General features: G+C 31.3%; 2 protein-coding genes across 4 annotated transcripts; one reads left to right on the top strand and one right to left on the bottom strand.

Annotated features, from left to right (window-relative positions):
- Nucleotides 1–1144: 1144 nt before the first annotated feature.
- LOC149887925 (uncharacterized) lies at nucleotides 1145–27195 on the bottom strand. Of its 3 annotated transcripts, none has more exons than XM_090086990.1 (3): nucleotides 26961–27195; nucleotides 2557–12160; nucleotides 1145–1721 (listed from the first exon to the last, which is right to left on the bottom strand). In XM_090086990.1, the coding sequence occupies exons 2-3, from the start codon at nucleotides 12150–12152 to the stop codon at nucleotides 1700–1702; spliced, it is 9618 nt and encodes a 3205-aa protein (XP_089943116.1). In that variant the 5' UTR covers nucleotides 12153–12160; nucleotides 26961–27195; the 3' UTR covers nucleotides 1145–1699. The 3 variants fall into 3 exon arrangements, with proteins under 3 accessions (XP_089943116.1, XP_089943115.1, XP_089943118.1); XM_090086989.1 differs by lacking the exon at nucleotides 26961–27195 and adding an exon at nucleotides 22634–22782; XM_090086992.1 differs by lacking the exon at nucleotides 26961–27195 and adding an exon at nucleotides 22634–22782 and having other exon boundaries at nucleotides 1145–1966.
- On the top strand, nucleotides 22869–25708 carry LOC145181250 (uncharacterized). The gene is made up of 2 exons (XM_080056312.2): nucleotides 22869–23364; nucleotides 23473–25708. The coding sequence occupies exons 1-2, from the start codon at nucleotides 23072–23074 to the stop codon at nucleotides 25607–25609; spliced, it is 2430 nt and encodes an 809-aa protein (XP_079912438.2). The 5' UTR covers nucleotides 22869–23071; the 3' UTR covers nucleotides 25610–25708.
- Nucleotides 27196–27230: the final 35 nt, after the last annotated feature.

Below are 27230 nucleotides of genomic sequence, written 5' to 3' on the forward strand. Positions count from 1 at the left end.
AATATTGGATTCTATCAATGAGACCTAGAAAAGTCATCACTATATTTTACCACACCAAGTTGTACACTGACCAGGATGATTTATGGATTCAATTTTCCTGATCTCTTAGTTTATATTTTATATGGCTAAAGAGTTATTTCAAACCATTTTTAGTAATAGTCGCATTATCAGCATAAGGATATTCTTCACTAGTAGCTTAAGCTACTTTAACTTTACTTATCAGACAATTGTCACTTGAATGAGTACACTTATCTTGTAACTCAATGCTTATACTTATCACATCAGGACTATTTGTTTTTGTATCATTTTCTGGTTCGCATGAGCGATCTTCAAATAACTTAATACTTACATCTTTTAGAGAGGTTTTAGGAACTTTAAAATTTGCGTCATATTTTTTGTAAAAATATATTTTATTCGATGGCATAATCGTGATTTGTGAAAATATCTTTTCTTCGTCATTGAGATATATGCTACGCAATTAATACAGGTGAATGATTTTTTTTCCCAATATAGTCTTGACATAAATCTTTCTAACATGAAATGTTTTCATTTCATTATTATTTAAGATACTTTGGATAAATTCAGGTTTTTTGAAGTTCTTAACAACCCTTAAAGACAAGGATTTGTGTGAAACTTGCCGTTTGGAATGTAAAGTTATTAGTAACTGAGCAAGATGGTTATTAAAGCGGTAAGATGATTGGGTAGTGATATGGTGACCCGGTATTATTTAGGTAGTAGTGTAATACATGGAAAACGAGGTGTTGAAACCTTTTGGGTATGAAAAATGTGGAAGGAACTTTGTGTTTGCAAACAAAACTTGTAATTTCAAAAGAATTTCTTTTCAAACCGTTGCATTACAAGAGCAAAATGTTTCTATGGAGGAGATTTATTTTGAGTATCAGGTGAATAAGCTGATTAGCAGCTTTTCAAATAAAAAAACAGTAACTTTGATTATTTTAGTACTGCAATTGACATGCTATGAACGATTTCTTAGTATTAAGATTTACTTCACAAAACCGCGTCAATACACAAACAATATAATTTGAAGCCACTGGAAACAAATCAAAACATCCTTTTAAAAAATCCTTTGGCTATTATAAACCTTAAAAAAAAAAAGACTTGCGGCAGAAGAAGCAATACCATATTGATTTAAATTTTTTATTTGAGAAAAAGAGAACATGAATTCTTCATTGAAATAAGATTTACAGTTTTTCTGTTAGATACTTTTTCTCTACATTAACTACAATAATACAATCAGCGGAACAATTTCTACGAAAAAACTATCCCTCCACTTATCTATTTTTTAATGAAAATTCCTCAGAACATTTAACATTTTGAAAAAGGAACTAATATTTCTTCAATATCATACAAATAACATCAATAATAAATTACTTTAAACAACATGCATGTTACAGTTTTTTATCTTTTATATTAAATTCTAGCATTTAATGCAATTAATATTTAATAGCAATTAAATGCTAGCATTGTTTTAGTTTTAGTGGTAAGAACTAACTCTAGCAGCATGCTGCTAGTGGTAAGAATTAACACTAGCAGCATGGTGTTAATGCTAATTCTTACCACTCAAACTAAAACAATTATTCTAAATACCATTTCTACTTTGGTATGATATTTGATTTAACAAATGTAAATATCAAATATGTAAAGAAGAGCGAAAATTTGGCACTATACTTGTTTTATATCACCGTTTACTAACCACAAAGCTAAAAACAAATAAAATTAACTGTTAAAAAATAAATCAATTAGTGAAAAACTGCTTAAAATTATGAAAAAAAATGCTATTTGCTCTAATCAAGTAAATATGATTAAGTGCCTCTATAACGATGGCTTCGAGTTTTATATCGTTTTTCTCTTATTTCCGTAGCTCAAACTATATACTCAACTGAAATCGATAAATGAAATTTTCAGGCTAAATTTTACTTCTAATAACCATTTGTTGCTCCTTAGTCTGGAAAAAAACCGAGAAATTTACTTTTGTTAGAATTATTATCATTATTGTCATTATTATTATTGTTATTATTATTATTTTTATTATTGATATTAATATTGATATTAATTTTCTTTTTATTATTATTATTATTATTATTATTATTATTATTATTATTATTAGTATTATTATTATTAGTATTATTATTATTATTATTATTATTATTGTTATTATTATTAATAATAATAATATTATTATTATTATTATTATTATTATTATTATTATTATTATTATTATTATTATTATTATTATTATTATTATTATTATTATTATTATTATTATTATTGTTATTATTATTATTATTGTTATTATTATTATTATTATTATTATTATTATTATTATTATTATTATTATTATTATTATTATTATTATTATTATTATTATTATTATTATTATTATTATTATTATTATTATTATTATTATTATTATTATTATTATTATTATTATTATTATTATTATTATTATTATTATTATTATTATTATTATTATTATTATTATTATAATTATTCAGCTGTGCAGAACACAAAAAGGAAATACTTTATCAGTCATACCAGAGTTCTCGAATATCGTGAAAAAGCAAAAGACAAATATGAGACGACGTTGACTGCAAACAACGTCCACGTGCACGCAATATTTCTATTGCCATTTTTCGTTTACAGTCTTGTGAATCACCACTTATGTGCGAAATGTCTAACTTTTGACGTTTTTTAGGTGGAAAATCATCCATTTTATCTATTGACGGATTTTGTAAACCATTTGTTTCTCCAGTGTCTGAAACACATCCAAGAAATTTACAATAAGCATCTTGGTCAATTTCTGAATTGAAAAAAAGCCCACCACTTAAAACAGTAAGCTGAGCAATCAGCAGATCGTCAACGCCTGGTGGAATAAAATCTGGGATGACCAGAGCTCTTTCATTGATGAAGTAATTTTGAAAATTTCTCAGACGAGGGGCAAACATATGCAATCGAACACCACGATTTTGCTCAGCTGAACGGAAGATCGGAAGCAGCTCATTTGCTTCAAATGAACTTATAATTATATGCAATCTACCGTTAAAGCTAGGCTCATGATCTACTACAACCAACCAAGAAATCTCAAACAGAAAATCTTCCACGTTGGTATAAGAATCTTTAACAACCATGGTGAACTCTTTTGTGACCAGTAAGCCTGGATTCCAACAGTCTCCTACGAAAAACTTTGACAGTCTTCTTGTGCTATCAAAGATTTTATTAACTGGAACAATATCAACAAGACCTGTATTATTGAAACACCCTGTTGTCACTAACTCTATAATAGCTTGCGAACAAGTAGGTTTATGTGGGATCTGAAGATTAGGTCGACAAACATGGCGTTCCTCTTCCAACTCAACCTCAAGTTCTCGTTCCTGCTCCTCATCCAAAATATTAGCAAAGCGTTTATACGTATTAACATACTCGTTGCAACGAGAAAAAATATTGTTCCCAATCGATTTAACTGCTTCACTAAAGTTTCTGGCTGTATAAAGATTATTGTCAAAATGTTCCACAAAACGTTTGACGCTGCTATGAAGACTCTTTTTTAAAATTTCCGGAAGGGATTCCAACAAGCGAGATCCTCCGTAAAGTCGAAACAGCTGAATCACTTCGTCTTCGGTACATCGAACACCAAGTTTTTTTAATTCAGATTTTATGTTTCTATCTTTATAATTAAAGGCAGACTCAGCGGCATCCTTGATAGAGCGGTGAAGTCCTTGAGATGACCAATGCAAAAGTCCGTCACGTACAGAATCGCAGCTGTTTTCAATAACCCATCTAAGGATATCTGCAGATTGTGGTTCTCTCTCGTTAGATTTCATTTGCTTTGTTATTGATAAGTGTACATCGTTTGCGGCGCAGTAGTAAATGGAGTGTCCTTTCCCAAGCAAACGCATACGCATGCAAGCTTGAACGAGGCGGTCTTTTGTCAGTCCTTTACCCAATGTTACGCACCCGAGAGTGTTATAAGGAAATCGCAAGTCTGTTCCTCGAGTATGAATATCATCAAGATAAACAACACAACGATCTAGCTGATGACAATAAGGAGACACAGAGAACAGACATTGACGACCGTCTCGGTCGCATACCATTAACCTATCGTCTTTCCCAAAAAACACAGCAGCAGACACCTGCTTATTTTCGGAAAGTTTTCTTAGCCATTCTTGAGCAACTTTTTCGTTGTCCATTTGAAGCATTAGTGCGCCAACATCAAGCAATACACGAGCACCTTTTTCAACAGCTTTGTTTAGAATATCTTCGTCTAATGCGTCCGCACATGGACCAAAATGGTAGTAGGAGTTATTTTCAGATTGAAGTAAATAACTTAAAACCATTGCATTTGTGCCTAATATTTTCGGTAGGTCTTTTTGTTTAATTGTCAGTGGCAAAAGCAACTGAGACTCGTTTGTCCCACTGAACCCAGTAGTCGGTTTTTCTGCTCCACTACCGAACCTGTTTTTGGAAAGACAAAGATCCCATGCTGACATCGAAATCTTATGAGGAAACTGCTTTGATTCTTTGGGAAAGACAGCCCTACTCAACCAGAAATTCACCACGTTCATGCTGTAGCGAAGCAAGGAATACAATTGCTCTCTCTGCTCGATGTCATCAAGATTAACGCCATTCAATAAATGCAAGTCTTTCGGCACGTTAACCTTACCTACAGCCGATATCCACCTTTCATACTCTGCGTGTTTGTACGAACAGTTGTCTAAGCGTTTAAATACATCGTCCATCTGAGCTTCGTTGAGGCCACTCATGTAGTAACAAATTTGCGTTAGAATAATAGCTACGTCAGGATGACCAAACTCTGTTTTTTCAGCGGCAACATCTTTAGCGCGAAACGGCACAGCCATTTGTGTAGTCTTGCTAATTGGATTGATCCCAAAGTTTACTCGCCAACGTTTTTGAAGGGCTATGTGCAAGACTTCGAAGCAAAGTATTCCTCTTAAAATCAACAACTCTTCTTTCAACAATAGGTTCTCCTTAAAAACTTCGTTTAACCGGGCAATAAGTTCTTCATTTTCCATAATGTTGTTTGAGAGAATAAACAATCGAACATATTTTTTATCATTTTCGTCAAGCTTTGTTGCAATTGAAACTTCTGGAACTTGTTTTTCTAAAACTGAATCAACAATTTTACCACACAATGTTTCGTACATGTCGAGGTTGCTGCTGAGAAATCGAATATTCGAAAAGGCGTCATCGCCATGACTACTTTCAGCTTTGAAATAAATATTTTCATTTCCATATATGTTAAAGAGGTCAACAGCAAATCTATTAACCAATCTCAGGACTGCCTGAGCTATTTTCCATCGTTGTTCGCCTCCATCAACAAGCAACTGATCGCCGATGGTGTAAACAACCTGATATTTGACATTCAGAATCTCGTCTGCTTCATCCAAGATGTCGCGTGCGTGCTCTCGAAGCCAACAGCGCAATTCATACAGCTGTATTCCATCATCATCACCTTTACGACAATGCTCCAAGGTCTTTAAATCGAGAGATAATCGGTACTCAGGTGTTGTCAACATCAATCCTTGACCAGCCATGCATTCTTGGTGAATACCCAAAATCTTTGAAGCGTTTAACTTCATGTCGCGGCGACATGGCACAATGTAAACTCTTCGGTTGAGAAGGCCACCAAGTTTATCAACAAGTGCTTCATAGTTAGTATAAAGAAGGGAGCGTAAAATAGTTACTCGAACAAGTTGATCTGAGTTAGACAAAGAAACTGCTAATAATGGAACAATTACACTAGTTTTTCCTTCTCCCATATTTAACTGTTGGACAAAGTTTTCTTTTGCATTTAACATACTGCGTGCAATATCAACCTGCAAGGGACGAATCAAAAAGTTTCCTTCAAGCTCAAGAATGAGCCACTCAGGATGCTCTGAGGGAATCCAATTTGTGTGTCCTTCATTGATTATTTCTCGAGAAAGTATTTCAGGTGATGATTCGTCGCGAAGCAGTTTTAGAATTCGAAGAGCACGTTGTTCTGCTGTCCAGCCCACAATAACTGCTCCAACGCGGTCAACAACGTTTTTTGGAATAGCATTTTTTTTATCAATAGCAAGCCAAGCCCTTGAACACGCTGTTAAAGGTAATATGCAAGGTATGATAACAACTGGGCAAAGTCTTCTCCACAGCCCTCCTGCAACTAGGGCGTGACCCACGACATCACCATTTTGTGGTTTCATAGCATTTAATACTTCTTTCCACCATAGTCTTAGTTTTGATGTATTAGTGTTAATGATACTTTTCCATTCTTCCGTTAAATCAGCATCTTTGAAATGTCTTTCAACTGGTCCTAGTTCTTTATGTTTACAGAAAGCTTCCGAACTTTTTAGTAGTGACTTATACATATATTGAATAAGAGCATCGTCACTTTTAACTTGATCGCGATAAAGTGATGCCAAGGGAGTTGATTGGTTTTTCTGATTGGAATTACTGATAACTTTGTCGCAATTTACTGAAGATTGTTTTCGAAATATATTTTTTACTTCTGGATTATCTGAAAGATTCTCAATCACAAAATATAAATCACTTGTTTTTGAAGATGTTCGGAAAGCATAACTATTGTTCACAAAAGAAGGAACAGAAGCATCCATCTGAGAAAGAGTTGTTATTGGAAATGGAAGAGATGGTTGCCATTCACGAATTTTGATCTCCATTTCGGTAAAAAACAATTTTAATTTTTCGTTATTATCCCATCGAATAAACAAGCTATTAATCTTTTCTTCTAAACTTCGAATATTAACAACATCATCAAATGATTTAAAACTATCATCGAATAATTCAAAACGCCTCAACATCCATTGTTTTTCAGCTTGGCCTTCAAATAATTCTATAGCCTTTCTTGTTGAATTTTCATACATTTCCACTATATTTTTATCTGAATTAGTAATTGAAAATTGAGAAGAATACAAATAGAGCGTTTTTATTTCTTCTTTAATTACAGAACGAATTGCTTTTAAATCAAATTCTGTTTCTCTAAGATGATCGTAATTTCTGACAGTCGGCGGCTTTACGTTGATTCTCATAATTACAACTGCTAATAGGCTAAAAAGAAGATCGACGTTTTCGCCTTTAAACGCTAAAAAGGACAACAGCAATGAATATTGAAATGGACAAAAGCTCTCTTCAATCACATTCTGAGCTAATTCATAAAATTTCAAATAATTATCTAGAATGCTTATTTCTCCCCATGTCAATAATGAAGAAAACGAAATATTATCTGACTGCTTTAGCTGTCCTTTTTCTTGAATAATGAGCCACAAGTTAGTTGATGTATGCAAGCCTTTCGATTGATAATAAGTTTCCATAAGAAATCTAGACTTCTTTACCTCTGGTTTGTTATCGTCATAATTGTATGCCCAGGCCTTTTTTCTCGGAGGAGAGCCACCAAACTTTTGTTCACTATCTTCATTTAAACGGGCACTCGGGTTAAGCTGACTCTTGTAACGCCAATAAGCTCGCTCATTAAGAATCTTACAGACTCCATTTTTATTTTCTTTTTTTAAGTTTTCCTGAATGTTTTGAGAAAACAAATCTTCGTAGTTTTCTGCATCGTTTAACAAAAGCTTCGCAGCCAAAGCAAGTCCTTCGTAGCCATATGTTGATTGGAGATTCGGCAGCCAAGTGACATTTTGCATATGTTTTAAATGTGGCGGATAGAAAGTGCGAATTGGTGCTAGTTTTGAAATGCGTTTTAAAATATAAATTGCATTTCGCGTAGACGGTCTGCAAGAGAATGTGCGTCCAATCTGTAACAAGCGCATTGAAGACTCAGTTCCTGTCAATCCCGTGAAATGATCTGGAAGTGAACTAGATGTCATTGCGTGAAGAAGAGCTAGATAAAGCCATGCTTCTTGGTTGGCAGGGCCTCGAAGTTCACACAGCCACTCATCGAGATGATAAGCAAAGCATGGAGGAGACAAAAGTTCATCAAAGTTGATTGACACACTTTGACCGCAGCTATTCCTTGATTCGGTCAGCTCAATTTTTTTAGCATATGGTAACAACAACACTCTTTGGCGTAGACAATTGTTATTAAACTCACGATCCTCTTCGCATAACAAAAGTCCATTTTTCAATCCAATCAGCGTTCCGAAATCACCTTGGTGATCAGCAACAACCATTCCTTCATGCTCGCGTGAAAAAAGTTTTCCAGCTTTTTCTTTAAAGCTAAGACCCAATCGAGGCAACTCTACGTTTAACCGATGTTGTGTTATTTGTAGTTGAGCATTTATTACTTTAATGTGAAGCCACAAGTGGACAAACTTCTTAAACTCAAGACGACTCATTCCTCCAAAATCATATATACTGTCAAAAGTGTTGCTGCGAATGTTAACTAAATATCGTTTCCTCTGTACATCGAGCAGAGTTTTCTTTTGCAAATCAAACTGGTAAGGAAAATGTTGACTAGAATCTGACTTAAAGAAGCCGTAATCATCAACTTTAACTGGTCGAAAATACAGAACTCTAGTCTGTTTACATAGCCAATGGCTGTAACTTGAAACGAAATGATCGGGGAAATCTCCTTCAAAGAACCTACTGGGAATTAGCTCGTACTCATCCCCTTCTTGTCTACGTTCCACAGCAACAAGACCGTGAGCTCGGAGAGAAAATATAAATTTAGAGCCTTGGAGTTTGTGCAGGGTTACAAATGTGCCAGGTCTTTCAGCGGCTGGTTGTACTTCAAAATTGCAGGTTCTGAAAACTCGCACATAATCTGGAGATAAACTAATTGATTCTGGAAGTCTGCCGATTGGATTTCCGTTAACAAGAAACTTACCGCTCAAAATATTTACTTGCAATTTTACTGTTCTGTTAGCTGATACTTCAAAAACATTGTGGTACCATTGACGAGCAGGTTGCAAATGTGGCGTCCAATTGTTTTTACAATTGCCTGTGTGGAAATCAGACCAACGCAAAGACAGAAACTTAGCAAATATTTCATCACTATTTGAAACTAAAGTTTGGATTGCAAGTTTCTCAAAACGCAACCCAATGAGTTTGACACGACGGAGCATATTAATTCTTTCTATATCAATTATACATATTAAACTATCGTTAAGAAGAATATTGTCGTGAATTCGAGCCACTGCGAGAAGCCACGACACTAAAGTATCTTTGTTGATTATGAGATGCCCATGAGATTCATCAATATCAAATGTAAGTGCTGCAAAAGCTGCTACATCAACTAACTTTAGACGAATTTGTTGGATATCTTCTACTGTTGATGACATCTTCCCAGACAGTAAGTTTTCAATTTTTTCAGCCCATTTTTCAGCAACATTTCGACAGCGCATAAGTAACTCTTCGGCTTTTGAACGGATTTGTTCAGTTGACAGCGAATACAATCTTAACGCAATAATGATCACAACTTGGAGTTGACTGTGTTTCTTCCAATTTTTACAAATGTTTTTCAAAAACTTCAAAAGACATTCAATCAACTTAAAACAAAATCCATCGTTTAGTAGATCGCAATGAGATTCAAAATACAAAACGGGATCATCACTAAATTCCTGAACTGCAGGCCCTACTTGCCATAAGGTCTGTGCCACCAATGCAAACACCGATGATCTCTCGAAACTCAATGAACACATTTCAAATGCCCTAAGTAGATTTCGAAGTTGCAATCGATGGCCTGCTCGGAGTGAACCGAATGCTTTAAACTCATTGATGTCAAGATGCTCGGGACATTTTGCTTGGAAAGCTAGGACTTCGTTTTCCGTATGAGTAGTTCCTGAAATCCATGTCTCATCTATATTATATGGCTCGTTACACGCTTTCATCGTGTGAAGTATATTTTGGGCACCATTTTGACATTTAACATTGATAAAGTTTTGAAATAAAGTTTCGTAAAAGAGACCAATCGTTAGGCCACAAGGTTTTAAGCAGGTGTTGGAATCAATAATATTTGCAACTCTTTCTCCTTTGAATCTTGTATTTGAAAATAATTCAGCAATGCTTCCAAGGTAAACCAACGATGAGTAACTTTCCCTACTTACCCATTTTCCCAATTGCGGATGATCTGTCCATTTTTGAGCCATTCTTTTGGGTTGAAATTGATTTCTACTTAGTTTATGCTGTATCAAAAACAAAGCATCTCGAAAGCATCGAATAGCCGTTGGAATACTCAGTTCAAAGACAATCATGTTTTGCTCCCAAATGCAGTTTACTGGAATAGGATCTTCATACACATCGATTCGCATAGATTTGGCTCTTTGCAGTAATTTGCATTTGAAACACTTATAACAACGACCATTATACCCAATTGTGTGACTTTCACCATCATACTCTTCCATAATTTCATCGTAGCGCTCTTTTTCTCTTTGAAACTCCTTGATCTTTAATTGCCTTTGCTTCAAAGTATGCATTAGAATCTCGTTTCTTTTTTGCTGCATATCTTTATCATCAGCGGCAATTCTTGGTCCTACAGAGTTTTCACATAGCTTTGATATAATGCATGGATAGGTCGCGGATTTATTTCTCGTTGTAAAGTACGTTTGAACGGCGAGCACGTATTTCATATCATCAAGACGTGGGATTAACAAGCCACCAAATATGTTCTCATCAAAGCTACTCTGATATTGAGACATTATTGGCCATTCTTTTATTGCTATACTATCAAGTGCCGCAAGTATCATATATGCTGTCAAAACCATTCGACTGGATCCAAGTGGATCGTTCAAGTAAAATGGGAAGCTCAAATCGAGATACTTTTTAAGCAAATTAAAGAGTTTATCACTGTCTCTTATGAATTGCGAAACATTTAGCGAGAAATTTTGCCATAATACGTTTCTAACCCACAATTCAAAGTCCCATATATTTTCTTCAATTTGATTATCTCGGCCAGAAGCCTCCAGAAATTTGATGTCAAACAATGCTGTTACTTGTTCGGAGCGCGTAACGCATGAAGGAATAGGCACATAAGAGCTAGGGGGTTCTTTCACTTCTTCGAAAGCTTGGCTCAAACGATTAGTTGCAGTTTGACTTAAGTTATGGATTAAATGATTATACGCATTAGGAACCGAAATGTTGATTTGCACCGATTCACCGCAGGCCTTCGAGTAGTCTTTCCATTGATTTTCAGCAATTTTACTGTGTCTCTGCAAAACGTTACAACTATTCTGCAATACACTTGAAACCCATTGTATTGTTAAATTTGGTAATGAACAATCGATACTGATGCTGCTTTCTTTAAATTTGTTGATTAGTTTTTTCAGTTTTGCCATTCGTCTACTTATTTTGCTCATCATTTGCATAAGAATATCCTGTTCATTTGTTGCATTTGAAAATCTTTTAAGGAAACGGACCATGATATAAATCATCAGTGATTTATAAACTACTGTACCTTCGCTTGTTCCCAATTCATTTATGAGTATAATTTGAAGCACGCTTTTAATTGCGATCCATTCTCCAGAACGACGCCAAGGACTTCCAGAGTGTTTGCTCGAAAGAACATCATCTCTTATCACCTTCTGAACGCGATCTGAGTCATAAACTGCTTCTTTCGTACCAGACATTGCTCCCAGGAGCCATGACATGACTAAGAATGGCTCAGCAACATCACGAGAATCCGCATGATTGATTCCAGCTTTTGATGTCTCTTTCAGTGTTTTGTCAAACATGTTATTGCACAGTGTAGCAACTTGACAGGCAAATGTTTTACTCAAGAAACGATGGAAGGGAATCCAAACCGCTCTCTCAGGGAATGTAGTAAACAAATCATCTGCGTTCATTACAGTTTCGTTACTTGCTGAAGTTCTAGAAACACTCATTAGAGCGTTGTCTAAATCGCTTTTTGATCTTCTTATAGTTATCACTGAGTTTTGAGCACGCAAAAAGATTGCAAATGTTTCTCCTGGCTGCAATCCTTGAAGTGCATTCAAAATTCGACTTTCGTTTACAGCATCGCATTGCACGTTTTTCCATGTTTGTAATGTGTTTTTGATCAATTTCATACTTGGTATTGGAGTTTCCCAATTGCGCAAACATTTAAACGTAAACCGGACCAATGCGCCATCAAAATCAGTTTTATCTGCAATCAGCGGTAAGCGACGCGTCAGAAAGACGTTATTAAGAACAAACACCATCTTCTCTGTGTGAAAGTTTTTCTTCATTTTGAATTCTGAAATAAAGAAAATCTTTAAAAACGGTAAATTATATTATGTAAGTATTTTTATTATTATCATTTTTTTTTATATAAGTAGTTTACATCAAGCTTAGGTTTATTCATAAAACAAGTTGAACGAATAGAACAAAAACATAATATCGTTCTCAATCTTTCAACCATGAATTCAGTTCAGGTCTGTACGGCAAAATTATTGTGTTTGTTTAAACAGAGGCATAGACCCATTAAAAATTGCCAATATCATCACCCGTCGCACAGTACAGGGTCGGACTGGCTTGAAATAACGGCCCGGGAAATTTTGTAAAGGACTTTTTATTTTTAAGTGCATTATTGTTTATTATTATTTAAAGTATCAAAAAATATGTTTTTTGGAAATAATTTTAACTTAAAAATAAGTTATGAATTATTAATGACTTAAAACGTGCTTGTTGAAGTTTTTACATGCTTAACGTTTTTTAAACTTGCAGTGGTAGCACACTTGCTAACGCTTGTACTAACGCCGCCTAAAGATAACGCGTGCATGCTTAAACTCACTATTAATATAATACAACTTTCGATCAGCTCATGATGGCCGTCAAAATTTATATAATTTGCCGGCAGATGGTCTTTAATTAGATGTAATTAGAGGCCAGAAAAAAATTTATTATACTTTTAGTTAAATTTTAATTTACATTTTATTTGGAAAATAAAATGTAGCCTAACTAAAAATATAATATAACTTTTTATGCCAACCGGGAATCTCCCGGTATCCCGGTGGCCCAGTCCAAGCCTGGCACAGTGATTCAAAACAACAAAAAATGGCAATAAACTCCTCACAACCTCTTTGTAAATTTAAATCATTTATCAAAGACCTCTTCCGTGTGACAACCAATCCCACCCACGGGGTTGGTTGTCACATACTATGGGGCTGGTTGTCACATTTCTTGGTATGTTTTAATTATATTTAAAACTGGTACCAATAAATTTTGTTTATATAATACCAAGAATAAATCTGAATAATTTGGGAAAAAAAAAAGGCTATATACTAAAAAAAAAAAAAAAAATATACCAAAAAAAGTTTTTTTTTTTTTTTTAATATAACGATAAGCAGATATATATATATATATATATATATATATATATATATATATATATATATATATATATATATATATATATATATATATATATACAGGGTGCGGCAGCGATTCGCGAATTAATTTATGGCTAGGTTTTGTGATTTTTTTTTTATTATTTTTTTGAATTTTTTTTTTTTCCATTGAATTTTATGAGTTTCGCAAAAAAAAAGTGCAAAGCTTTTTGGGAAGTTTTGGTAACTAGGTCAATATTGGTTAAAACAAAAAAAAAAAAAAAAAAATCCAACTTATGTATAAAGATTGTGTCCGGGGGCTACCCTCCAATTATAAAAGTTGTTGATTTTCTTATTTAATTTATTTTATTTTGAGCTTTTGTTAATTACCCTATCGTTATTTGTTTTTAATTCAATAAATGTTTCTACCTTAACAGCAAAAACTTCAAAAAAAACCTGCTTTGTGCAAATAAAAACACAAGATGCAAGAAATCAGTTACAACACATCGACAAGAATTTAAAACATGCAAATATAAATAAATATGCATTGAATTTTTGAGTGTAGAATTTGCTGGTTCCAAATTACCTGATCCTGATCAGCAATTCTTTAAGAAATACATTTATCAAACATCTTAAAAAAGTACTCGATATTAAAAATATTTACCAAAGCAACATTTCTTTTACAATTTTTTTCGACCTCATTATTCACCATTTTTATATTCTTAAAACTTAGAAAAGCTTTGATGTTTCATACAGAGCAAAAGGATTTTAAAAGCCAAGTTTTACAATGGAAGCCAAAAGGACCGAAGTTTTAAATTTGATTCACGCGGGTTTGTCTGCACGTGAAGTGATTCGTATATCTGGAGTATCTAAAACTACATTTTACAAAGTGAAAAAACGTGGCAGTGCTGAAAGAGCCAAAATGCCATCTCCAGTGAATAAAAAAATTGATAAAAAGTTCACAGAAAAGTTTAAAAAGCATGTTGAAAAGAATCCTACTGTATCCATCAGAAAGACAGCAAAATTGTTCAATATTGATAAAAGGACAGTCAGAAGAACTCTAAAAACACTCGGAAAAGTCAGTGTGGCCCGACCTTCATGTCAACTTTTAACAGAAAGACTAAAAACTTTACGATTGGAACAATCAAAGAAGCTTCTGAACCAGCTAAAAAGCCATGCTTCGTCAACAGTTAAAGTTTTCTCAGATGAAAAACTTTTTAGTGTTGACTGTGTGTTAAATAGGCGTAATGACAGATTCATTGTACAGAAGGGTGACAAAGCACCACTTGTGTGTCACATCAAGCACCCTCAGTCCATCATGATGCTAATAATTATTCGCTTACTAAAACGCTATGTGGTGCCATGGCTGAAGAAGACATTCCCAGAAAACAATTACATCTTTCAACAGGACAATGCACCATGTCATGGGTCCAGAAAAACTCAACAATATCTTCAGGACAATATGGCTAATTTCTGGCCCAAACACTTTTGGCCACCATCCAGCCCTGACCTGAATCCCTCAATGTCAAGGGGCTATATAATAAGCACCTGCCAGTCTTTCCGTCCTAGGCTTGAGGCAGTGGTCAAAAAAAAAGGAGACTTAATTGAATGTTAAGGTGGGAAAAGTATTTATCTTCAACTTTTCTCCTATTAATATACCATGAAAATAATTATTTACTGCTTTAAAAATTCATTTTGAAAAATGTTCTAAAAAATTCGCGAATCGCTGCCGCACCCTGTATAATTTAACGCCACTTTTATATATATATATATATATATATATATATATATATATATATATATATATATATATATATATATATATATATATATATAGATAGATAGATAGATAGATAGAAAGATAGATAGATAGATAGATAGATAGATAGATATAATATAACTCTATAAACATATATATATATAATATAACTCTACAAATAGATGCATAGATGCTCTTCATCATTAGAAGAATTTAAGACTGCAGAAGTCTTTTTTTTGGCAAAATTTGACTTTTTCCATTTTTTTTTACTTCTATTCATAAATGATTTACAATTCTTATTAATATTTTTTAAATTATTTTTCTTCTTTTTATAATTAGGAAGCCTTTCTTTGACAGGTGAGTTAGTAAGAATCATAGATGAACGCTTTTTCCTACCTTTTTTGAGGCTAACCTGGACCTGGTTTAGGCAGAGGTCTAATACTCTCAGGTAGTATGATTGAATTTTTTAAAACTAATGGAGTGATAGGGCCTTGATTAGAGGATTTATTTGATACAATTGGATCTTCTATTGCTATGTTTACCGGATTATCTGGTATCTGAATAGATTCTTGAAACCTTTTATTTGCTGGTTCTGGTTGCATTGAATAAGTTTTACAGTTTTTTTAATTTAAATTAACCTGTGAACAAGGTGGGTCAGGGCGATCAGTTACATAATTAGGACAATAATCAATTTTAGTAAAAATATCAGGATTTAATGGGTAAAAACCTGTCGCAGCAAAACCACTTAAAATATTGTGGGGAGATACAGCCTTCGGAAATGCAATGTTTACTATTTTTGGAATATCATATATTGTAACGATTTTTCCAGGATTCATTACCAAACATGAAGTCATAGCAGTATTTATATAGCTTTTGAGGGGACCGCAAACTGCCCTGTCCAGGGCTGCAACTTATGCGTGATATGCGGTGGAAATGTAAGCATTACTATTCCTTTTTTTTAGCCACATCTAAACCTTCAATACTAAGATGGGTTTCATGATTGTCAAGCAACAATAAACAAGGTTTTTCTCTAGTGGGTTTTGTATTGCCTACAAAATGTTGTAGATATTTTACAAAGTCTTCTTTCATCCAACCACTTTCACTGGCGTCTCCTGTTCTTCCCTTTGGTGCTCCTATAAGGAAATGATTTTTAAAGTTTTTACAAAGAAAAATAAAAAAAGGTGGAATGCTATTTCCAATAGCATTTATTGTGCATGCTAATGTCACAAGAGTTCCTCTTTCAGCTGACGTGATGGCTCCTACTTATTTTAATCCTTTTTTACCAACAACTTTTTTAGGTCTTTGTACAGTAGTTACAGCAGTTTCGTCCATGTTCCAAATGTCTTTTGGTGAGAACAACTAGTTTTCCATACAGTGTTGCAAATTGGTAAAAAATAATGCAACATTCTGCTTATTGAAACTTGTTGCTCGACTTAAACTAGTAGCTTCAGGTTGCCTAATGGAAATATTTGGGTGGCGCTTTATAAATCCTGTAAACCAATCCATACCAGCTTGCCCCTTTACAACCCAAGAATTGGGAACTTTTATATTACTTTTAACTGCAAGCTGGAAAACAAGCTTTTTTACTTCGGTAGGAGTTAAACCAGAATAAATTTCTGCTGCTCTCAACATGTAAGTGACAAGTTCTTTTTCTACTTTGTCTGGCAATATCTGTTGACTTTTGCATCCTATAATATTCCTGCAGCTGGAGTTTTGATTTTTATCAATTAGATTTGTTATTGAACCATGTGATGGGTTAGTAATAATAATTTTTTAATAATAACGTGTTAATGTTCTGTAATTAATGCCATGGTTTTTTGCTGCTGATCTAATAGAAATGTTATTAAGCTTTACATCTTTAATAGCACACATAGTGACATCTACAGAAGTATAACCTCTACTAGTTTTTCTTTTAAAATTTCGTACCATTTTTTTACTAAGCAAAGAAAAAAATTTGCAAATAATGTATGCACAAGATATTATACACATATATATATATATATATATATATATATATATATATATATATATATATATATATATATATATATATATATATATGCACACTAAATCTAAACAATATACAAACAAAACAAAAGACAATTATACAAACAAAACAACAAACAGATGTACAAAAAAAAAAAAAAAACACAGTTGAACTTCTGTATTCCTTTTTCTATAATTATATTAAACATTTGATCACAATTTAAAGTTATACACATTGAAATAAAAAATACTTCAGATTATAGATATTTAGTTAAACAAATATAACACATTTACTTAAAATTTTTAAATAATATCTGAAACATTAAAATATTCCTTAATATTACGGACAAATAAACAAGGAATATCTAAAAGTGGCGTTTAATTTGCAGTACACTGAGTCGAAGCAATTGTGATAACCATTCCCATATATTTTGTGACAAGCAACCCCTTCTATGTAAGTTGCAAGACACCTATAAATTTACCTAAAAGCGTTTGAATTTTATAAGAATTTTTTGTGGATTAATTTACTCGAATGAAAAAAAAACTTTAAAAATGTACATTCAAAGCACAATAAAATAATTTTCGTTTGGTAAAAGAAAATTTCTAAGTGAGCGAAATTTAACTTTTTCATATCAAAAACCTATAAAAACAAATAACTTGTTTCCTACACGCTAAAAAAAGCTGAAAATTAGAGTGAAAATATTTTTTTTAGATAACTTATTGGTTTCATGATTTTAAAGTTCTAAATCTTATCTACATTTCATGTAATAAACTTTGTGACAACCAACCCCGATCTGCCCTACTTTAGCTACATTTATTTCAAAAGTGAAAAAAAAACTAAAAAAATTTAGTAGAAAGTATGATTATCTATAGAAAAAGAATATCAATGGCTTTAAGAAAATCTTTTGACCAATAAAAGAAGCCACTTTGGTTGAGGAAAACCCCACAAACAATGGATGGTCCTTGGAGAGCGAAGCAAAAGAGAAAAAATAAAAGAGCAAGGTGTTGAACATAATTGAGCTATTTTTAGTTTCTGCAAGACGTACATTTTTTAAAAAAAGTCAAATGATTCACAGGAAATTCAAAAAAGTTAAAGACACTTTGGATAAAATCTTTCCTTTAAAAATGAGTGTAAACCAAACTCTTGCATTAGAAGTGAATACTGACCTCAGCGATAATCAGTATTAAATGATCAAAAACTTAGCCCTTGGACGCATATTTATCCTCTTCTTGCACGATATTTTAGGGAAAAAAGTTAAATACTATCCTAAAATTTTTTTTTTCTCTGAACTCAGTTGCTACCATTTATATTGATAAAGCTGTGTTTATGTAGATGGTATTACACTGCCAATAGTAGCAGCTGAAACAAATGATGGCAATTCTGCCAGAATCATGCAAACATCAAGTAAAGTAGTATACCAAGATGTTGTGTATTGGTTTGAAAATTCTAAAATTTTAGTTAAACCTTACGAGAGCTTGAACGCACATGCACGCAATAAACGCGTCAAAGGTGCGCGTAAAAAATAATTTTGTTAATAAATTTGAATTCTTTCGACCCAAAAAACTATTATTTTTACATATAATATGTTTATTTAGAACTTTTATCAAATTTTATTGAGTTCTTGCCGTTTTTGATCATCCTGAGTCACTGTGCGTCGGTTTTAGTTTTTTTAAAGCTTCAACAGATTTTTTGATCATTGGGGTTCGCTAGTTTGAAAGTTGGACCAATAATTCGTTTTTGAAATGAGATTTTTTCAGTTACTTAAGCACTTTTCATATCTATTGAATCTTTCAATATTGATCAACATACTCTTAACAAAAACTAAATGCGCAAAAGTAACACCAGAGATCTCTGTTTTTCGGAAGTTAAAACGGTATGTAATGGTCATTTCAGACCTTAAAGAACAAGAATTAGAAAAACAGTTTGAGTAATGTTTCGTAGTTTTATTTAAAGATCTTTTTTTAAAATTTGGTTTTAAAAGCTTGAAGCTTCTAAAGGTAGTTTAAATCAATAAAAAAAAACTGCTAGTAAAGTGTTTGTTTTTTCAAATAAAATTTGTATATGTAGTGCGCTGTGATTTTCGCTATTTCAATAATTGTGACATACTTTGATTACTGTAGTGCTCCAGGAAAATCTAAATAGCTCCATATTCGGTTATTTTTGGATGAGTTAAAATTTCTTTTTAAGCTGCTGCAGCTCCTTCTAAATTTCCAAAAACACTCATAAGAGCATTGACCTAATTACAAGGAGATCTTCTAAGAGTTCTCAATATGTTTTGAGAAAGCATACAGATTGTAAATATTTCTTCTGATTGCAGTTCTTGAAGGGCTTCCATGGCACAATTTTCGTTTAAGGCATCACGTAGCACATTTCGCCTACTTTGCATAACTCAGTATTTTGTTTCTAACTGATTTCATAACTAAGATAGTGGTTTTCGAATTGAGTAATGAGTTAAATATGAATTGCAGTAAGGGTTGGATAAGTTCAGTCCTGTCTATTTCTGGTGGCAATTGGTGTGTAAGAAAAATGTTATGACGCAGATATTCATTCTCTTCAGACTCCTCCAAATTATCGATTTTTCCTTCAAATAAAAAACTAGTTTCATTAAACTTAGTTGACTTGACTTGCATCAAAGATTTTAGTTTCGGAGTAGGTCACTTACTCTAAAAACGTTATACCATAAATGCAATGAAAAATTGCATTACAATCAGTAGCACTTTCTGCACACCCTCCTTTTAAAATTTGATAGCGTGTGAAGGCCATATATTTAAATTGCATAGAGGATTTTTCGAAAAAAAACAAAACTGAAAACGTTTCTCAATTTTTTTAAAGAGAAAATAAGAGATGAATGAGGTTTGTAATTTTATTAATGATTAAACGATAAACTGATTATATCATGCACGCCACCCCAAACGTAAAGCAATTGACAGTAATTAGCTAGTTCTTGTTTTGATAGGATAAACTTAAGATGGTTATACTGGCGCTCTTTGTTTAAAGAACTTACATCGAGAGAAGCAGATAAAAAACAAAAAAAAAACTAGACAGAATTTTTTTTAGCACTGCAGCTTGACGTTTAATTTTATAATATAATAATATTATAATATAACAAAAATAACGTTTAATTTGTAAAAACAGAAAATAAAATAAAAAGTAGCTTTAAAGCAAATTACCGTAATTTTATTTATCTTTCAATATAATTCTGTATATTTTTATTTTAAATATATTTATAAATGTATTACGGATATTTATAAATATATTACGGATATATATAAATATATTACGGATATTTATAAATATATTACGGATATTTTCGTTTGTTTAAATGCTTAACCAACTTTTATGATTTTTTTTTTTTTTTTTTTGTATCCTGCAAAGAACAATAAAATATATTTCATTCAAAAAGCAATTTATTTCAAATTTTTTTTATCTTATATTCAGTAGAAGAGATAAATAAAAATAAAAAACAGATATTGGATTTAAATGAAATTGAAAAAGAGTTGATCCGAAATTACGTTTCGCTAGTCAATATGTAAATGCATTTTTGTTTCACTATCCCTATTTTATTTTACTGTATTTTATTTTAAATACTCATAAACTTTTCGATAAAGTAAACTTATCATGAATTTCAATTTTAAATTTCCGCGTAATTTTTGAAGATATATATATATATATATATATATATATATATATATATATATATATATATATATATATATATATATATATATATATATATATATATATATATATATGTATATATATATATATATACATATGGGATGGCCTCTCAACACCTTTTAAAATGATGCAAACCATCTTGCACTCTTTGAATAATAAAAATGTAAAAAAAACTAATTTAAATTGACCAATTAAATGAAAAGTTTTAAAAAATTAAAACTTTTCAACCATTGTTATGACCCATGATCTTAAAATATAACTGGATAGCGTGTTCTACTGTTTTTTTAAAATAAAATTGAATCCAAAATTGGCCTCCCAAGATGGCGGCGATCAGAGCTTTTACCTGTGACCGATGAACATTTTATAAGGCTTTACAGAAATATGAAAAAAAATACATAAACAGAGTTTTGAAAGAAACACTAGACTATGAAATAAATTTTTAAAAAGTTTAAAGAAATGAAATGGTTTTAAAGTAAATTAGACGAATAAATTATTACGTTAAATGTTAAAGTTCAAAATATTTGATAACATTTTTAGGTGCAATTTCCGATTAAATTAGTAATTATGTATAACTTATGTTCCTTTTAGTTCTTAGTTACCCAATGCAGTGTGCTAGAAGGTTGATAACATAACTGCATGGTAAGTGGCAGTGGTGCCTACTTACAATTTCGACAAATTTTATGTTTTCAATTTTTGTAGTAAGATACCAGATAGGTACATGGTGCATGAAGTATTAGCTGAGTACTGTGAGCACATTCAACTCAGGGTTTCCTTCTAGGATTATTTAATAGATGAATGTAATTAATGTATATAATATTTAATAAGATAATTAATTACAAAATATAATTTTTAAAATATTATATATTAATTTATATATTATTCTTTGTAATATTCCAGCTCTCAATAATTGAGTCAATTGTTTTCGATTTGTTATTCAAAACAACTTTAAAAATTATTAAGGGAATTTTTTGATAATACACATGTATGTTATCAAACATTATCAACATGTATGTTATTAAAAAAAGTATGATGCATATAAATTTATATCTTTAAATGTTAATAATCCCTTAACGTTTGGGGATAATTACTCCAAGTTTAATATATCAATGCATTAAAAACACCTTTAAAAAAATTCATAACCTGGAAATAAATTTTTGAATATAGAAATATTTAAAGAAAAAATTCATAACCAATTTTTAAATTTTTGAATATAGAAATATTTAATGAACAAACTTCTCATATGTTTGACTCAGCTATAACTGATAACCATTTATTTTCACTGAATAAACTTATTTCAGAAAACTATGCAAAAATACGTCTTTATTACCTGGGTAAAGAACGAACTGCCTCTATTCAAAAGCCAATGAAAAATATTTTTATTATATGATATGATATGATAAATATAACAACTCTATATGATATACAACCAAATGCCTCTAGAAAGAACCTCTGAGTTGTGTGTACTCACAGCGCTCAGCTAATAGTTCATGCAGCATTTATGACTTTGTGGTACCTATCTGAAAAACTAATGTATAAAAAATATTTTATCTTCAAAAGAAACTCAGCTGCCTTCCATGCTGTTGTGTTGTTAACCTTCTATCACACGGCATTGGATAGTTAAGAACTAAAAGGTACATAAAATATATAACAAATGCTAATTATTTGAAATTTGAGATTTATGCACAAGCAAACAAATACTTTTTCTTCACTATTATTAAACAAACTAAATTGAAGCAAACTAAAATTAAAATTCGTACATAGTTTTACTGAGAATTTTTATTTTATTATACTTATTTTATTCTAAAAAACGAAAAACAGAAAGTTCATATACAACAAGTTGTTGTAAGGATATGCTTTGTAAAATAAAAAAGTATATATGTAACTTTAATAAATTTATGTAAATATGTAATATTCCGTTATTTTTATGAAAAAAATCTTCTGTTAAACAAAAAAATTTGATTTTTTTTTTAAACTTACATGTTTATCAATATTTGAACTTAAGATGTAAAACTTGATTATCATCAGTTTCTTTATTTGCATATAGCCATTCGTTTATTCCGCCGCCATCTTGGGAGGCCAAAACTGGCTTTAAAAAATTTCCCGTACACGCTATCCAGTTATATTTTGAGATCAGTGGTCATTAGGCAGGTCCGTTTTTAGGGGTCGAAAAAACTATAACTTTGCCACTTTATTTTCCCATTCTACGTTGGTATACAAGACTTTCTCTGAAAAAAATTTTGAAAAATTTCAAATTTCCTGACCTCCCTAGGGGTTTGAATATTTTATATTTAGTACATTTTTAGTGAATTTTTTTTTTTTTAATTTGCACTACCGGACTTATGCGGAGGTATAAACACAGCGCGCAATAATTTATTTAATGAAACTGCGCTGCGTTTGTAACTTTTTAAATTTAAAATGGCAATATCAACACGTTCAAATACTGAAATATATTTATTAGGACAAACCCACGAAATTGATTGCAGAAGTTTGCCTACGAAAGGCGACGTTTTAAGATATTTTTATCACTGCTGCAGATTACTAAATTTCAATAAAAATAAAAAACACACCGAAGTTATATCTTGCCCTCTTGATATAAATCACGAGCTGCTTTGTAATGATAAAACATGTCAGCCCAAATGCGTTGTTTCTGCTCTTAGAAAACCGTGGCTTATGGGTGGTATACCACACATTAGTTGTAGAAGTATTAGGTAGCTATCGATTTAAATAATATTTATAGTTTATTACATAATTATTGATAATTATTGATATAAAAATTTAAGCTAAATGACAAATAAAAATTTGTTAATTTATTTTAGGGAAAATGTTTCCAAATTAATATATCATCACAAGAAACTGGTATCATATCGTTCAAAAAAAATGGAAACACAAAAGCTACATGAAAATAGTTTTTTGGCATTAGAAAAAGAATTGTTTGACATAGGGCACCCAAAACTTTATGAAATAATTGAAAAAGATAGAATTCGATCAAAAGATGCAAAAGAATGCGATATTTTGTTTTATGAAGACCAAAAAACTGCAAGAACAATTGTAATTGACAAAATAGACAAAATATATCAAAAAGTTTATTCCAACAGAGAGTTTCGCAAAAGGAAAGCAAAGGAGTTTGAGCAAATGGAGGAATCTACCACAAAAAACTCAAAGTTAAAACAATTTTCATCAAATAGCAATTGTATTAATGGAAATCAAGAGTTATTTTTGTTAGAAAATTTTGATAATGATAAACAATCAATGATAATTGAAAAACAATCAACTAACATAAAACGAAATAAAGTGACAGTAACAGTAGATATTGATGAACTTATCAAAAAAACGTCAATATTTTGTGGGCGTTTTGGAATTTCTGTTGGAGTACAGACAGGATTATTAGCATTATTTTTAAGATCTGGAAATATCAATCTTAATGAAGTAAAACTTTCAAAGACAAAAGTAGAAAAAATAAGAAAAGATTTATATTTAAGTGAATCAGAATTAATTAAAGAAAAAATAAAAGAAAAATGTAAAAATAGTAATTTAATTTTGCACATTGATACAAAAAAAGTTACAGCTTTAAATGAAAACTATATTTCTGAAGTAAATGAACGTCTAGCTATTGTTGTTACAAGTCCAGACTGGGATTTAAATACAAATGGAAAGCAACAGGATGAGCTGCTAGGCATAGTTGAATGTCAATCAGGAAAAGGATATGATCAAGCATTGGCATGTTTTAATGTTATAAAAAAGTTTGGAATTGAAAGCTTTATAATTGGAATTTGTGCTGACACAACAGCATGTAACACTGGTTGTAATAAGGGTTGTATAAGTATTTTAGGAGAACTTTTAAATCGACCTCTGTTAAGGCTTCTTTGTAGAAAACATTCTCAAGAACGACATATTTTACATGCAATAAATGCAATCACTAAAACAGAAAGCAAAGGTCCATCAAAATCTATTTACACAAGATTCAAAGCTGCTTGGCCAATGAATTATGAAAATGTTCAAAAAAATATGGATCAGTTATCAAAGTTTCCGTGGTGCAAAGTTAGTGGAACTCCATTAGAAGATATGGCTAAAAAAAGTTTATCTTTTTGCAAGAAAGCTTTGGAACTTCATACTTTCCCTAGAAATGATTATAAACATCTGTGTCAATATGTCATTGTTTTTCTGGAAGGAAGGGAGGCAGTTCCTGGATTTATTATACACAAACCAGCTGCTGAACATGAAGCTAGATTTATGGCAGATGCTTTATACATTTTGGCAATGAAGCTTACTCAACCAATCATAAAGTTTTTAACCCTTGAGGAAGAAATAGTATTTTCAAAGGCTGCAATATATGTAGCTTCAGTTTATGCAAAAAACTTTCTTCAATCAAGTCAAATTGCTTCTGCTGCTCATAATGATTTGTGTACGGTTAAAGAGATGATAAAAATGAAAGATTTTGATGCTGATGTCCCTCAAGCTTTTATTTCAAGCTATCTTAGACACAGTCATTATCTTTCTGAAGAAACAGTTGTTTTTTGTTTATTTGATAAAAGTCTTGACAATAAAGTTAAAGAAAAAGTTGCTCAGCAGTTATTAAAAACAAATTTACCTGAAGTCTTTAAACTTAAAAAGTTTAAGCCTGTAGAAATAAATGAAAATTCAGAACTTAATGATTACGTTGGTCAAAATTCTTGGCTAATATTTAAAATAGTTCCTTACTTATCAAAGTGGTTAGAGAGTCCACCTGATTTGTGGACTCATGATTCTGATTATAAAAATATGCAAAGGTTTATAAAGAGATTAGTCTGTGTCAATGACTGTTGTGAAAGAGCTATTAAATTGGTAAAAGACTTTATCGATTCAACAATTAAAGAGGAAAAGTTACAAGATATTTTACTGGTTTTGAAGGAACACAGAGTTAATTTTCCATTTTATAAATGTAACTGGTCCAAAGAAATACTTAATAAATTGTAAGAGAAGTTTTTATAAGAAAAATTTAACTGAATTTTTATGTATATTATTTACAAAACGTGTTTGTAAAACCTTTAGTCAAAGTATTTTACATTTTTAACAGTTTACTTTTATTTTTTATCTTTATTAAGTACAATATTTGGATTACTTATTTAACAAACTTATTAAATGCAAATTTTATTAAGTTTTTTAATGAATATTTAAGAGTATTTAGATAAATATACAATTAAAAACATAGTAAAAACCAGGTCTTTAAAAGAAACCAGGTCATATTTCAAAATGTGTTATCTCGAGAAATTTTAAATATTTCGAGCTCAAATTTTATACGAACCTTCCTAATAGTAGAGCCAACTCACCCAAAAAAAAAATTACTAGTTTTGTTGGTCTTTGATCCAATTAAGACAGCAATTTAACGAATAATTGGTCAAAAATGACTTTTTTTAAAATATTCAAACCCTCAGGGAGGTCAGGAAAATTGAAATATTTTTAAAACTTTTTTTGGAATAGCCTTGTATATCAACGTAGAATGGGAAAATAAAGTGGCAAAGTTATAGTTTTTCCGACCCCTAAAAATGGACCTGCCTAGTGGTCATTACATGTTGTGTCAACAATCAGTTAATTACTATTTGCAAGTAATTGTTCAACATCTGAATGTGACTTTTTTAATTTTTGACCATCTCATTCCACAAAATTCTAAGAAAATTATGTTAATCTTAAAGTATAAGTTTTTTCTACAATCGATACCTGGTTATTGATTTATTTTATAATGTAAGGTTGGCGAAACACATTTTTCGAAACCTAAATTAAACACGAGGTTTACAAAAACACTACTAAAATAAATCCAATTACCTATAAAACCCCTATAGAATTCTCTAGAATTCAGATGTTTCGTTTCAAAATAACACTTCTGTACATTTTGGTCATGCTTATAAAACAAAAGCTCATCTTAAAAAACTTAGCAATCGCTTTAAATGCCCTTAAATTTTCCTGCATCTAATTTTAAATTGTCACACAATGCCACTATATTCATTCTTTCATTTAAACACCGAACACAGCATGTCCTATCATTTTGAATTTTCTTTCTCAAGTTCAAAATCACATTCGCTGAATGAGAGTTTGTTTTCTTTTCCAATGCAGCCTTTTCACACACATTTATTTATAACAGTACTTTTTTATTTTCATTTTTGGATTTATGCATAAATGATCTGGTCAGACGCTTTTTCGTCATGCATGCCATGCCCTAGATATACCTCTGTACTGAGTCAGCGGTGAATTGTAAGTATAGTTTATAGTCACTTTAAAATATTTTATCAATAAGTTATTTAACAAAGTTATCTTAGTATCAAATAAATACCTGAAGGTGAGATCTGAAGAAGCAAATCAGCGATAAAAAATTCAAGGAACTTTTATTGAAATAGGAACTGAAACTTTCCTTAAATAATGTTCAATTATTCCGTTCGATGTAATAATTCTTCTAAATTGAATTTTCTGGGAATCACAACTTCGTTTAGTTATGGCACAACAAACAAAAAGTCATATACTTTTTATATGCTGCATGTGTTTTATATGTCGCCTAGCAAATAATTCTTTAAATAATGCAATAAATCAATAATATTTCTCAACA

The sequence above is a fragment of the Hydra viridissima genome, unplaced genomic scaffold (assembly GCF_058129835.1).
Source record: "Hydra viridissima isolate aposymbiotic clone 2 unplaced genomic scaffold, HvirCarnegie_v1 scaffold_5, whole genome shotgun sequence".
Taxonomy (NCBI): Eukaryota; Metazoa; Cnidaria; class Hydrozoa; order Anthoathecata; family Hydridae; genus Hydra; species Hydra viridissima.